The 13,807-nt window shown below is 48.1% G+C and overlaps 1 protein-coding gene across 1 annotated transcript in view; it reads right to left on the bottom strand.

Moving 5' to 3' along the window:
• Positions 1-13,807, bottom strand: part of LMCD1 (LIM and cysteine rich domains 1) — a 57,329-nt gene that overhangs the window by 23,526 nt on the left and 19,996 nt on the right. The window contains exon 2 of the mRNA XM_069562102.1: positions 3,903-3,991. Within this exon, the coding sequence (XP_069418203.1) occupies positions 3,903-3,991 (89 nt within the window). The remainder of the gene's footprint in view (positions 1-3,902; positions 3,992-13,807) is intronic.

Raw genomic sequence — 13,807 nt, forward strand, 5'->3', positions numbered from 1 at the left:
GGTTAAACACGTTTCTTCAGTGCAAGGCTTGCTTCTTGTTTTTAACACATGGTGTGCAGTGTGGTGTTCAGGAGAAGAAAAGACAGCCTTTTAAGCATTATTTGAGGAGAAGCTTCCAGCTTGCATTCAGTGGGCTGCCATTTCAGTCAGTTCAGTTCAATCACTCAGTCGTGCCCAACTCTTTGTGACCCCGTGGACTGTGGCACGCCAGGCTTCCCTGTCCATCACCAACTCCTGGAGGTTGCTCAAACTCGTGTCCATCGAGTCGGTGATGCTGTCCAGCCATCTTATCCTCTGTTGTCCCCTTCTCCTCCCACCTTCAATCTTTCTCAGCATCAGGGTCTTTTCTAGTGAGTCAACTCTTCACATCAGAGGGCCAAAGTACTGGAGCTTCACCTTCAGCATCAGTCCTTCCAATGAATATTTAGGACTGATTTCCTTTAGGATGGACTGGTTTGATCTCCTTGCAGTCCAAGGGACTCTCAAGAGTCTTTTCCAATATCACAGTTCAAAAGCATCAATTCTTTGGCACTCAGCTTTCTTTATGGTTCAACTCTCACATCCATACATGACCACTGAAAAAAACCATAGCTTTGACTATACAGATCTTTGTTAGCAAAGTAATGTCTCTGATTTTTAATATGCTATCTCGGTTTGTCATAGCTTTTCTTCCAAGGAGCCAGTGTCTTTTAATTTCATGGCTGCAGTCACCATCAGCGTGATGGTGGTGCAGTGGTTTTGGAGCCCAAGAAAAAGTCTGTCACTGTCTCCATTGTTTCCTCATCTATTTGCCATGAAGTGATGGGACCAGATGCCATGATCTTAGTTTTTTAAATGTTGAGTTTTAAGCCAGCTTTTTCACTGTCCTCTTTCACTTTTATCAAGAGGCTCTTTAGTTCCTCTTCACTTTCTACCATAAGGGTGGTGTCATCTGCATATCTGAGGTTATTGATATTTCTCCCGGCAATCTTGATTCCAGCTTGTGCTTCATCCAGCCCGGCATTTTGCATGTCATTTGGGACATCGTAAAATCAACACGCTCAATGATGACTTCAGGGAAATTATCTCTAAAGACAAATTAGCACCCTCAAGATGGTAGGTAGCAAATGCAAGAAGGCTTTTGTTTTCATTCTCATGAGAACGGGTTGCTTGTTTTATGCAATTGGAGCATTTTTTCATGACCAACGGGCTTCTCAGGTGGCTCAGTGGTAAAGAATCCACCTGCCAACGCAAGTGACGCGGGAGACGTGGAAAGACCTGAGTGAGACGTGAGACCTGAGTCGGAAAACCCCCTGGAGAAGGAAACGGCAGCCCACTGCAGCGTTCCTGCCTGGGAAATCCCATGGGCAGAGGAGCCTGGCGGGCAACAGTCCACGGGGTCATGCAGACTCGAACATGGCGAGCGAATGAGCACGCGTGCACATGCGTGACCAGCAGTATTCTCTAAGCGCCAGGCGTGGCGGAGACGCCTTCTTTAAGGAGACTGGTGAGGGCGCTTTTGGTCTGTGGGGGTGAGGCAGCAGCAGAGCCAGAAGTGGAGAGAGGAGGAAGAGGAAGGAAGGGAAGGGAAGCCCGGAGTCCCATGGGCTCCTCTGACATCCGCACACCTTCTGTACTTGGACCTGGGGGAGGAAGCTGCCCTTTGGCAGTTTTGGTTCACGTAGATGCTATGAGAGGTGTTGGGATGCAGAATACCTTGAAACGGAAAATGCTGAGAAATATGAGATGTTCTTTGATTGTGTCAACATTATTTCTCCTTTATTTGTGCTGTTTTTGTTGCCAGACTCATTTCTGGGACTTTACAGATGAGAAGGACACCTCCTTGGTCCCATTCCTGCTCTTTCCAGGCACCCAGGTTGCAGAGGAATACACGCATCTAGAGAGATCCTCAGTAGTGCCACAACGGGCAATTCTTCAGCCTGTCGCAGGTAACGTGAAGTTGCGGAAGAGGCATGACATTGGGATATAATCTCAGCCTGAACACAAGCCTACCACAGGCGCCTGCCAAGTTTCTTATCTGTAAAATCAGGCTTTGTCTACACCAGGGGTTGGCAATGTATAGCCCACTGGGCAAATTCAGTCCATCAGCTGCTTCCCTATGGCCTATGAACAGTTTTTACACAAGATTTGGAAGCAGATGATGACTTGGGGACACATGAGCACAGTGAGGAAGTTGAGTTTCAGTGGCCCTCACTGAAGATTGACTGGAACACAATGACACTCATTCACGACAGACTGTCTCCAGGGCCAAGTCAAATAGTTGTCATGGGAGGCCATGTGGCTTGTGTCCTGGACAGGCAGGACCTACAGGCTGAAGTCTGTATTTCTCAATTAAAGTTCCCTTGATGTTCTGGGAACCAGTAGGATGATGAGAAAATGTCAGGATGGAAACGATGCTGAGAGGCTTCCACTCCCAGCCAAGAGGAACGGGGTCCAGAACTGCCCTCCTGCTATAAACAACTAGGAAACCGGAGAGAAGATACCAAACACCCATTCTCAGAGGCCTGACAACAGGGAGTGTGGGCCTGTGCACCTTGAAAGAAGGGAAGGACCTGACCCCATGTGTACATTTAGGGAACACTATCCCCTGGCCCCAAGAACTCTGAAAGGGAGGCACCATCTCTTGTCTTCAGGGAGAACTGATACAGCGCCAACCTCGTCCTCTGACACCCTGATGGCAGGGTCAGGACCGGCGGGGTGAGACGATGGGCAGGCAGACCCTCTTCAAGGCCAGAAAGAGCTCACATGGTCAAAACAGATGTGTGGGGAGAGGACGTCCTAGCTGTGGGGGGAATTGGTACAGGGGACGGGAGTCGGGACTGGAGGACCTAGATGGTCCCTGGCATCTGGAAGCCCATATGAGTGCCTCTGAAGTGGGGGAGTGTCTGGGAGTAGAGTCAGGAACAATCTTGGACGTCAGGACTCTGTGCAGAATGGCTGGCAGCATGGCATGGGGCTTTACTCACAGACCTGAGTTTGAAGTCTGCTCCATAGTCGCTAGGCGCTCATTACCCACCCTCAGTTTCCTGATCTGTAAAATGGACATACTAACACCTCCTGCTCAGGGTTACTTCAACATTCAAGTAGAAGAGATATAGCTCAGCTCAGTGTGTATTTTTGTTACTGCCATCTCACGGTGGAAATCAACTTCTCTGAGACAAACGCCTCCTGAGATGGGCTCCCTCTCTGAGTGCCCAAGGCCACCCTCTGGCAGTGGAGACCAAAGCTCCTTTTAAGCTGTCATGCTCTACAGAGCTTAGCCACTCTCTCCCAGGGCTAGGGGGATGGCCCCCTCAGACTGTGCCCTGCACACCTCCAGGGGGTGCCAGCTACACAGAGGCTGATGTTAGCAGTGCCTGAGGCTTGTGCAGAATGGCAGGAACACCTCTTGTTGTGAGTCCTCAGTGAAAAAAAAATGAAACAAAACGAACAATGCCGTGAATCCAAGTCTAAACTAGATCTCACCGCCCTCCTGCATGGACGTGAAACCAGGCCCTGGCTTTCAAGTGCTGCAGACACAGGGACTTTTATTTCGGTCCCCAGGGCACTTTGAGATCAGAATCCCGGGGGGCTGATGGTGCAGGAGGGGAGGATGAAGCCCACACACCGAACCCCAGGAGAGAGGGGTCTACCCAGCGTGGACCAGGCAGCAGCTAACAACTGCCCACCGCTTCCCTGAGCATCCTCGCCTCCACCTGGAAATGGTTTATAAAGCCTGAACTCCTTCTTCATCTTGGCTCCTCAAGAGCTTTTCTGTCATTTCTGAATTAAGCCAAGCAAGAATGCGTTCACTCCCAAGCCAGTCAGCCAACAACCCATGCACCCTAAGCAGTCCCAGGGTTCCCAGAAAGGACAGCCAAGAAATGAAGGCAGGCAGAGCCTTTCCTGACAAACTCCGTTACCTCCATGAATGTGGCTCGAAGCCCGAACACGTCCCCTTGCATCTCAGACAAGGCACACCTCTTGCTGACTGCTGCTGGCCCAGCGACATCTGGAAAAGGAGACAGAGAAGAGGGTGTGTTCCTTCCAAACGTCTTGGACCGGAGATGCTTGACCTCTAAAGACTTGGCATGCTGGTAAAGCAATTGTGTGGGGTTCAAAGGGCTCGAGATGAATAAGCCATGGCTTTACTGTTTACCAGGGACAGAGGAGACCAGCCGGGAAAGTGGCCACAGGGTAGGCAGGTGTGGAAGGGTGGAGTCCTTCCCATAAAAATGCACTGGGGGTTCATGGGCTTCTTTCTCCCACCCTCACCCACTCCCTTGATCCACTTGTCACTGGAATGGAATCTTCCAGTGAGTTTCTTTTCTCTCATTTATTTGTGATTTATTGATAGGGTGTGATTAAACCAAAGCTACAGGCACAAACAAATGTTCAAGCTGCCAAATGTTTATAGCTCAAAGCATAACTTAAATATTTTGCTAAATCATGGACAGTCAGAAGCATTTGAAATCTGGTCATCCTTTGGAAAGAGAACAAAGCGGGAGACAGGTTTTATTGTTCATTACCAGCCAAAGGTAACCAAAGTGCATTGACTGCTGTTGGCTAATGCATTTAGACTCCAAAATGTGATCTTCAAACTGGCTGCATCACCAGAAGCTTGCAGGAAATGCCCTACCTCTGAGGGTCTCAGCCCTTTTGAATCAGAATCTGTATTTGAAGGAAATTTCCAGGAGGTTCATAGGACGTGAAGCAGTGGGTTAGTAAATGGATCTGGCTGCTGAGAAACTGACTTGATTCTATGCTGGGGATGGGGACTGACTTGGGGGGACTGGCCATGTGTACCAGGATTTTATAGAAGCATTGCTCCATCAACCAGTAAGATAAAGGGATAAGCTTCTCATTCCACAAACTGTTGACTCACTGAAGCATTTATTTAGCATCTGCTATGTGCCAGGCACAGGGATACACTGTGAGACTTGTGGTGCCCTGGAGGAACACACAGTCTAGTGGGAGGTGAAGAAACACACACTTCCTGGAAGGGATAAGTTTGAGGCAAGGGCAGCTGTCTATTGTGTGGTAGAAACCCATGGACTTCGGAGCCTGAGACCTGGATTTCAAACTCAGCTTCATGATTTAGCAGCTGCGTAACCTTGGACAAACTAAGCCTCAGTTTCCTTACCTGTCAAATGGGTACAGAGATAATGCATGTGATGTGCCCGAACACCTTAGGCACCACAGATGGTAGCTGCTATTATTTTGCACATAGACTTTAGGAGCACAGAGGAAGGTTAACCTGAGTGGGAAATCAGGGAGGCTTCTTGGAGGAGGTGGCTCAGAATTGGGGCTGTGCAATGTATGCAGGCAGGAGAAAGGAGAAGAGAATTCCTAGCAGAAGGAGGCGGTGTGAAAGGGCAGAAAGGTACAAAAGGGCTGGATGGCAGGGTGTCACAGTCTGAGCATGCTCTTTAGGGCATGATGCCTCTACCTTCTCTGCTTCTAAGTGGGAAAAAAGACAAGTTGTGAGGCTACCATCATTGCTAGTGTTGGAATTCAAAGATGGACATGGAAAGAAACAGTTACTCTTCACATTATTTCTCTGCTCCCCCACCAGTTCGTCTCATAATAACACCCAGCTCCACGCCGCCTGCTTGGTGACTTGACACACCATGTCTTCACACACTGTGCTGTTCTAATACACCTTCACAACTTAGGGAGTAAGAGTCATGTGGCATGTATTTGGAGGGTTGCATGCTCATGTCTGTGCCTATTTGGTGTTAGATTCATGTTAAAATGGAAAACCAAGACGATGCTCACTGCCATCTCATTGTCTGAGCCAGGGAACTTTGATTCATGGGTGTAACTTTGCTCCCTAAAGCTGTTGGCATAGAAAACCTTGCCTCTCATTTCTGACCTGTTGGATTCTACTAGTTGAAATACAATGGTCCCCTTACACTTAATATTTAAGTCATTCGAAGTTTTCGGCAGAGGTAAACAATTTATGAATCAGGCTTCATCATTGGATGGTTTCAGATCAACTCCCGAGGCAACAAAGCCTGAAACAGGAGAGCTCTGTGGGAGTGTTTCCTCTCTGGTGAATTACCCTGCCCGCTTGAGCACTGTTGTTATTCTGGCTGATTTAACAGCCATCCTACAAGGGGATTAGTCCTAGTGCTTGCCCAGGAGAGCTAACTGCTGGCTCGGGGTCTAGTTTAGAAACAGTGGTGTAAGGCAGCTCAGTGCAGCCGGGTTCTGGCCTGCAGGGCGAGGGGCTGGCCCTCTGGTGCCAACTCTGACATTTATTAGCTGTGCAGCTAGAGGCGACTTCTTCCCTGCCCAGCCTCCATTAGTCCTCTGTGAGATGAGAAAACTGGCCTGGATTGGAGTGGCCTGTATCCTCTTCTGTGGAACCCTCATTGTGTGGGATGTTACAGAGGGGCTTATGGCTGGAGGCAAAAAGCATGAAATGATCAAACAAAAATGGTGGACGCTGGATGACAGTGGGGTCCAGCGCCTTTGAAGAGTGAGGCTACAACAGAGACGTGAAGAGAGATGAAGAGAAGGGAGCTGTTTCAAGTCAGGAGGTCCAGGCTTTGGGGTCAGAGGGCTGGTTTTGATCCCAGTCTTGTCCCTTTCTTCTGCTGGACTTGGGTCAGTGACTGCATTGCAGAGTCTGCTTCATTGTCTGTGTCACGGGGACACTAAGCACCCCTCAGGTGCGTGGAGTCACTGAGAGGGTTAAATGGGCCATGCACTCAAGGGCTTAGCATGCACTTATTATACTCTGAATGTTTGCTGTTGTCAGTACCCCTGTATAAACGTGCTCTGAATCAGACATTCTCAAAAAATTGTTTTACCTGCTTCAGAGTTCTTGGAAACTTTAGAGGAACTACTTTTTAAACTGCACACCTTTAGGAAGATGGCAATGACGACCTTGTATGCAAGACAGGGAAAGAGACACAGATGTGTATAACGGACTTTTGGACTCAGAGGGAGAGGGAGAGGGTGGGATGATTTGGGAGAATGACATTCTAACATGTATACTATCATGTGAATTGAATCGCCAGTCTATGTCTGACGCAGGATGCAGCATGCTTGGGGCTGGTGCATGGGGATGACCCAGAAAGATGTTATGGGGAGGGAGGTGGGAGGGGGGTTCATGTTTGAGAATGCATGTAAGAATTAAAGATTTTAAAATTTAAATAAATAAATAAATAAATAAATAAATGGAAAAAAAAAAAAAAAAAAAAAAAAAAAAAAAAAAAAAAAAAAAAATAAACTGCACACCTCATATAGTTTCTTCTTCTAAAATTAATTTTTATTGGAGTACAGTTGCCTTTTTTTGTGTTTTTGGCCTTGCTGTGTAGCGTGTGGCATCTCAGTTCCCTAACCAGGGATCGAACCCACACCCCTGGTATTGGAAGTGTGGAGTCTTAACCCCTGGACTGCCAGGGAAGCCCCCACCCCATACACTTTCTTACTCCCTCCTTTGTTTCATGATTATAAACGTTGCCTCTCTGACGGTGCAGAAAGCAGGGTTGGCCTGCGTCTCCATCCTGCTAGTGAGATGGTTTCTATGGCAACAGAAGGCCGTGGGTGAGAAAAATAAATGGCCTTGCAAGGAAGAAACCAATTTGGGCCATTGGACCACACTCACTGCCAGTTTCCTGGCTGCCTGTTTAACACAGCGAGCAGTCATTTGTCCAGGGCAGGCATGCCATCCAGCCAGGGGCCAGACAGATCCAGCTCACCCCCAACACAGAAAATGAGTCTCCTGTTTGTTGATGTGGGGGAAGAGCAAGTGTTTCGAATGAGACATTCTTTGTAAACAGTAGGTTTCTCTGATGTGGATGCAGCTGCAGATGAAAGATAGCAAAGTAGCTCACGGTAGCCGAGAAGAGCAGAGCTTGAAAGGAGCCACCACTTAAAAAAATGGGTTCCTGGAATGCGGCCTCCTTTCTGTCCTTTTTCCTGAGCAGGGGATAAAGTGTCTGGACAATTTTCTTTGGCTCAGGATAGCAGGATGTGGTTCACCTGATGCTGTGCCACTGAATTGTGTCGGGGACTTAAAAGGACTGGGATGAGACCAGGAGCCCTCTGGGGTGTAAAAGGTGGGGGGCCGCAGGTGCCTCCCTCCCTCCCTCCTTCACCTTTAGTGAAGCCCAAGGGAAGTCTGAAAAGAGACAAATGCCACTGAGAGTAACGCGGGGCTGAGACCAGGGGGAACTGAGAAGGCCAAGTGTGAGATGGAGTTTCAGGATGGGCGCCAGACTCGGAATTAGGAAGCAGGATTCTCCTCCTGGCCCAGCTTCTCTCTCTCCTGTGTAACTAACTCAGTTTTCTCCTCTGGAAACAGGTTTTCCCTGACCTTTTTGCCCCAACAGGGCCATTATAAGCATCATGTAAGTGAAGTGAAAAAAGTATTTACCAAAATTGTTGAAAAAAAAATCCAAAACTTGGATGTAAGGCAGAAACGGGGGTGGCACACCCTTTAATGTCACATGGTGAGGCCTGAGTGTTCCCTCTCCATCCCGCCTCCGCGAGGATCTAGGGAGGTTCCCTCTGTGCTCTTCTTACACTTGGCCGAGTTCCATGTTAGCTTGTAGATTTTTATCCAGTAGTGACACCCATGCAGAGAGTTTTTGTCATTTTGAAAAAGACAGCCCCAAAGGCTATGGTTCATCGTCATGTAGGATATCAACTAGTTCTGTACCTATCAATCTTGTCCTAACATTAAACTGCTTATGAACCCCTAGCTCCTCAAATGCTTTTTGGACTGCTCTAAATATCTTACTGGTTCCTTCACTATGTCATGAGTTGAATAGAATCTTTGCTAAGTTTCGTTTTATAGTTGTACAAGAATGCTGACCTTACCTTTTTGAAAACTATATCTTAACACCATCACATGCCCTCCTGACTATCTGTGGGCTTGCTCTTTGAGCAGGGATGTTCTGAACTGATATTAAATTCTATTCCAAAGCAACTCCTCTGACTTGTCTTTCACAGGTAAATTCTATAAGCATACCTGTGTTGTTATAAAACATTACTGGTCAACGTGCTTTGTTAAAAATATCCCTTTCCCCCAGGGTCCCAGGAGAGGAGGTGGGGAGAGGATGGAGATGAGTGGGGAAAAGGTGAAGTTATGAGAAGGTCCAGAAGAACTGAGATCATAAACAGGAACATGATCAGAAAGGTACTCGACTACCCTCAACAACCTCCAAATAAAAACAGCTCGACGGCCCACAAAGCGATTTCCCTTATGAAACCACTGTCTTCCTTAACAGTGATGCCAGCCCTGTGGGGGATAGTCATTATTCCCAGTCATCAGGTGATGCGAGGGCCGTCTGAGAGGAGAAGCACCTTGCCCATTCAGAATGCCCCTCTGGGGAAGGCTGGTGTCCTGAGTCGATCCTTATTTGAATTACAACTTCAAGCAAAACTGTTTTATTTTTCCGAGACTCCCCCGGTGGTCCAGTGGCTAAGACTCTGTGCTTCCAACGCAGGGGATGTGGGTTTGATCCCTGGTCGGGGAACTAAGATCTCACATGCCATGTGGCATGGCCAAAAAAAAAAAAAAGATATATACCTTAAAAAAAACTGTTTTATATTTTCTAATGATTATGATTATAGCTAGCATTTACCACCTTATGTGGGGGCATATGCCAAGCATTTGCATAATATTTAATCTAAGCTTCTTGATGAACCTACAGGAGGCACTTTTTGTAACCTTGTTTCCAGGTGAGGAAACAAGCTAAGAGAGGTTTCACCTCCCCTTCAAAATCCAACAGTCAATGAGTGGTGGAGCTTGGACATGAAACCAGGCAGGCCTCACTTCTTGACTACGCTCTCATCTCATGTTCTACAGCCCAGGCACAGCACTTTACAGGTTACAAAGTGTATTCACATCCCTTCTCTCACGTGGTTTTCACAACCAGCCTAAGATGTCAAGATTTAGCATTTGGCTCACGAGCAAAACAAGCTCCCAGAACTGTTAGGATACACCACTCAGAACATGATCCACACTCATGTCTTTGGATTCAGATCCTGCAGCTTCCAACCACACCAGGTGTCTCCAGACCCCAGACAGCCTCCTGCGAGTCTCGCCTTGACTCGGGGCCTTGGACTACGTGGGTCCAAAGAGGTGGACAGCACTTCTGTAGGGGTGGGATGTCCTGGAAGGATTAGGAGTGGGGAGCAGTAAGACAAGGTCATGATCACCCTGGTCCCAGGATTTCTACCAGCCAACCTTGTTCTGCGAAATAAAGTGTAGATGCTCAGGGCATCAGACGGGCTTCAGTGGGAGAGGTGGCAGCCAGTGGAGGAAGTGGACCAGAACCATGGGCAGTGCCTGTGTGCGTGAAGCACTGGGCACTGGCTTCCCCCAGTTGATCTGCCCTGTCCTGGAAGCCTGAAATGACTACAGGTCACAAGTGGCTAGGACCAGGCCAGGGAGCTGGTGCTTACGCCGTGACGCAAGTTTACATTTCAATTTAACCCATACACTATAGGCAGTGTCAAGAAACTATCTCTAGATATTGTGGGGCCCTTACACTGACTTCCGTAATAACTCACATACATGAGCTGAAGCTCCAATACTTTGGCTACCTGATGTGAAGAGCCGACTCACTGGAAAAGACCCTGATGCTGGGAGAGATTGAGGGCAGGAGGACAAGGGGGCAAAAGAGGGTGAGATGGTTGGATGCATCACTGACTTAATGGACATGAGTTTGAGCAAACTCTGGGTGAAAGTGAAGGACAGGGAAACCTGGTGTGCTGCAGCCCATGGGGGTCCCAAAAAGTTGGACACGACTTAGTGACTGAACGACAACACTGGCTTCTGTAATAACTCACCTGAATATACTGATACAATTACAAGTGCAGTTGATGCCAGGAAGGAGGGAAGGCGTGTGCCACAGGATCGTACTTGAGTAAGACGATTTGGCTGTGTCTCGTGGACCAGCGCTTCTCAAGTTACCCGACTCTCTGATTAGCAGAAAGATCCCCTGAGATCTGGCCAGTGTGCAAATTCTTGTCTAGCAGATCTGGAGTGAGCCTGATATTCCATGGTGCTCCCAACCTCCCAGAGGAGGCCAGTGCTGCTGGTCTGGGGGCCACACTTTGAGTAGCCAAGGGCCACATCAGTGGTTCCCAAATCTGAGTGCATATTACAATCACCTGGTGGGCTGCCGTCTATGGGGTCGCACAGAGTCGGACACGACTGAAGCGACTTAGCAGCAGCAGCAGCGGTAATGAAATGAAAGTGTTAGTTGCTCAGTCATGTCTGATTCTGTGTGACCCCATGGACTGTAGCCCACCAGGCTCCTCTGTCCATGGGATTTTCCAGGCAGGAACATTGGAGTGGGTTGCCATTTCCTCTTCCAAGGGATCTTCCCGTCCCAGGGATCAAACCTGTGTCTCCTGCACCATGGATTCTTTCCATCTGAGCCACCAGGGAAGCCCCTAGAATCAGCTAGAGATCTTTTCAAACTTCCGAAGCCTAGGCTGAATCCCAGAGCAACTTAGCTCCAGTCTTGGGGGATGGGCCACAGGCTGTAGACATTTTGGAAGTTTCCCCCGGGGATTTTAACATGAAGACAAGTTTGGGAACAACCGGGCCTCAGTACTGGGCCCTCGGCTATTCTAACTTGGACTTGAAGGCTCTCAGCTCCCTGGCTTAATGTATTCTCATCCTGTACTCCTCTTGCAGACCATCACTCCTCCAGGGTGAGGTTTTATGGGCTGCCTGACTTTTGTTGTCCCTTCATTTTGGTCCCATCTTCCCCGGCACAGGCCTGCCTCACAGGCTTCTGTGCCTAAAGCAGTAACATTCTTAACAGCCAGACGGAAGGGAAACCACACCCTTCCTCTTCCTTTAAATTTCACTGGCGGCCCAACGCCCCTCAGGGGCTCTCAGGGATCCTGAGACCCTCTGCCAGGCCTGAGGTCAGGGGTGGTCCTCTCCTTACCCCACCCTGGGGCCAAAGCGGGGAGCGGGTGACGGTGCCAGACGGAGGAGCCCAGCCTGGCTGTGGCTTCAGATCTTGGCCGTGAGAACCCTGTTTCCCCAAATAGGAGAGGAAAGGCAGGGATGTGGAGCCCAGACCCTGGCAGGGTCGTTTATCCCCTCCTCCGCCTTAGGAGGACTGGCTCAGAACATGGTAGCAGCAGAGAGTGCAGAACCAAATGCTGGCAGCTGCTCCCTTTTCCAAATTTCCATCCTGTGCCGTCCCACCCATGCTCTCTATGATGACGTGTGTATCAACCATGGAGACAACTTTGGATAAAGTGCTTTCTAAAACCACAGAGTGCCCCCAGGCTAAAGCAACATCCTTGTCTACGTTAGAGGTCATATCTGGGGGCAGAGATGTTCTCCAGGGGGCTGTATCGAAATCTACTGTTTCTCCCCCAAGTTTGCTCCTTGAGAATTTCTCTTCCTCTGTCTGGACAAGCACAAATGTGAAGAAATCTCTTGAGTTTAGACCCTCTTTTCCTAAATTGTGTAACAAGGCTAAAAATGTACAGACTAAACAAATTAGATGATCCCTACTGATCTAGTGCTTAGAATTCTGTGCATGGAAAAATTTCTTTTTTCTTTCTGATTATAAAGAGCAATCCTATTTAAAGTGACAGTAAAGGAAAGCATTGGGTGGGTGACAAGCTGATTGCAGAAATGGCTGAGTAGTTTGCATTCTAGGTTAAGACTCAATTATTTTTCCTATTACATATGTGTGTTGAAATTGATTCCTTGGACTGGCTGTGGTTGGGACAGTTGGTCCGATGGCTTTAGTTTAGGATGTTAGGAGTGTCTGGCGTCCCAAAGATAGTTTTACAGATGCCCCTAAAGAGTACTTTTCACTCCCTGTGATAAATGGTGTTTCATTTGGGTTTTGTCCACTAAGATAGTTTGTATGGGTTCAGCTCTAGATGAATTTGGGTTTGGGGCAAAACATACCATGTTGTCCTTTATTGTTGTCTTTTTAAAAGAGCTGAACACAGTTCCCTGTGCTGCATAGGAGTACCTTGTTGTTATCTGTTTTATAAACAGCAGTTTTTCTCTGCTAGAACGAAACCCCTAATTGATCCCCCTCCTCTTCCCCCTTTGGTAACTGTCAGCTTGCTTTCTATATGTGTGAGTCTGTAAATAAGCTCATTGGCATCACTTTTTAGATTCCCTATGTGAGTGATATCATGTCTTTCTGATTCGCTTCGCTTGGTGTGATCATCTCTAGGTCCATTCACATGGCTGCAAATGGCATTACTTCCTTCCTTTTCCTGGCTGCGTAATATTCCATAACATATAGGTACCATATCTTCTTTATCTGTTCACCTGTCAGCGGACACTTAGGTTGCTTCCATGTCCTGGCTCTTGCAATCAGTGCTTCTGTAAACACTGGGGTCCACGTATCTTTCTGCATTAGAGTTTTCTCTGGATATATGCTCAGGAACTGTCCTTTCTCTCTCAGTACATCATGTTTAACAGGTAAAATTAAGTTTAACTCAGGGTGGCCAGGAAGGAGAATTGAATTCACAGATGCTCCAGAGCTGCAGTCCCCAACCTTCCTGGCACCGGCGACCAGTTCTGTGGAAGACAGTTTTTCCACAGCCTAGGGGTGTGGGGGGCATGGTTTGGGGATGATTTAAGCACACGCCATTTATTGTGCACTTTGTTCCTAATCTAATGCTGCTGCTGATCTGACAGGAGGTACTGATCTGAGGCCTAGAGGTTGGGGACCCCTGCTCTAAAGTACGTGAAAGGTAGGCAAAAACCATGGTGGGTCCAGACCCTTTGTGGGGTGAAAGGGCCTGTTGCTTCTGTGTCTCCCACACCAGCTGTCCCTGAAGCGCGTCCCAGTCATCTGTTCAGGCT

The sequence above is a fragment of the Ovis canadensis genome, chromosome 19 (genome assembly GCF_042477335.2).
Source record: "Ovis canadensis isolate MfBH-ARS-UI-01 breed Bighorn chromosome 19, ARS-UI_OviCan_v2, whole genome shotgun sequence".
Taxonomy (NCBI): domain Eukaryota; kingdom Metazoa; phylum Chordata; class Mammalia; order Artiodactyla; family Bovidae; genus Ovis; species Ovis canadensis.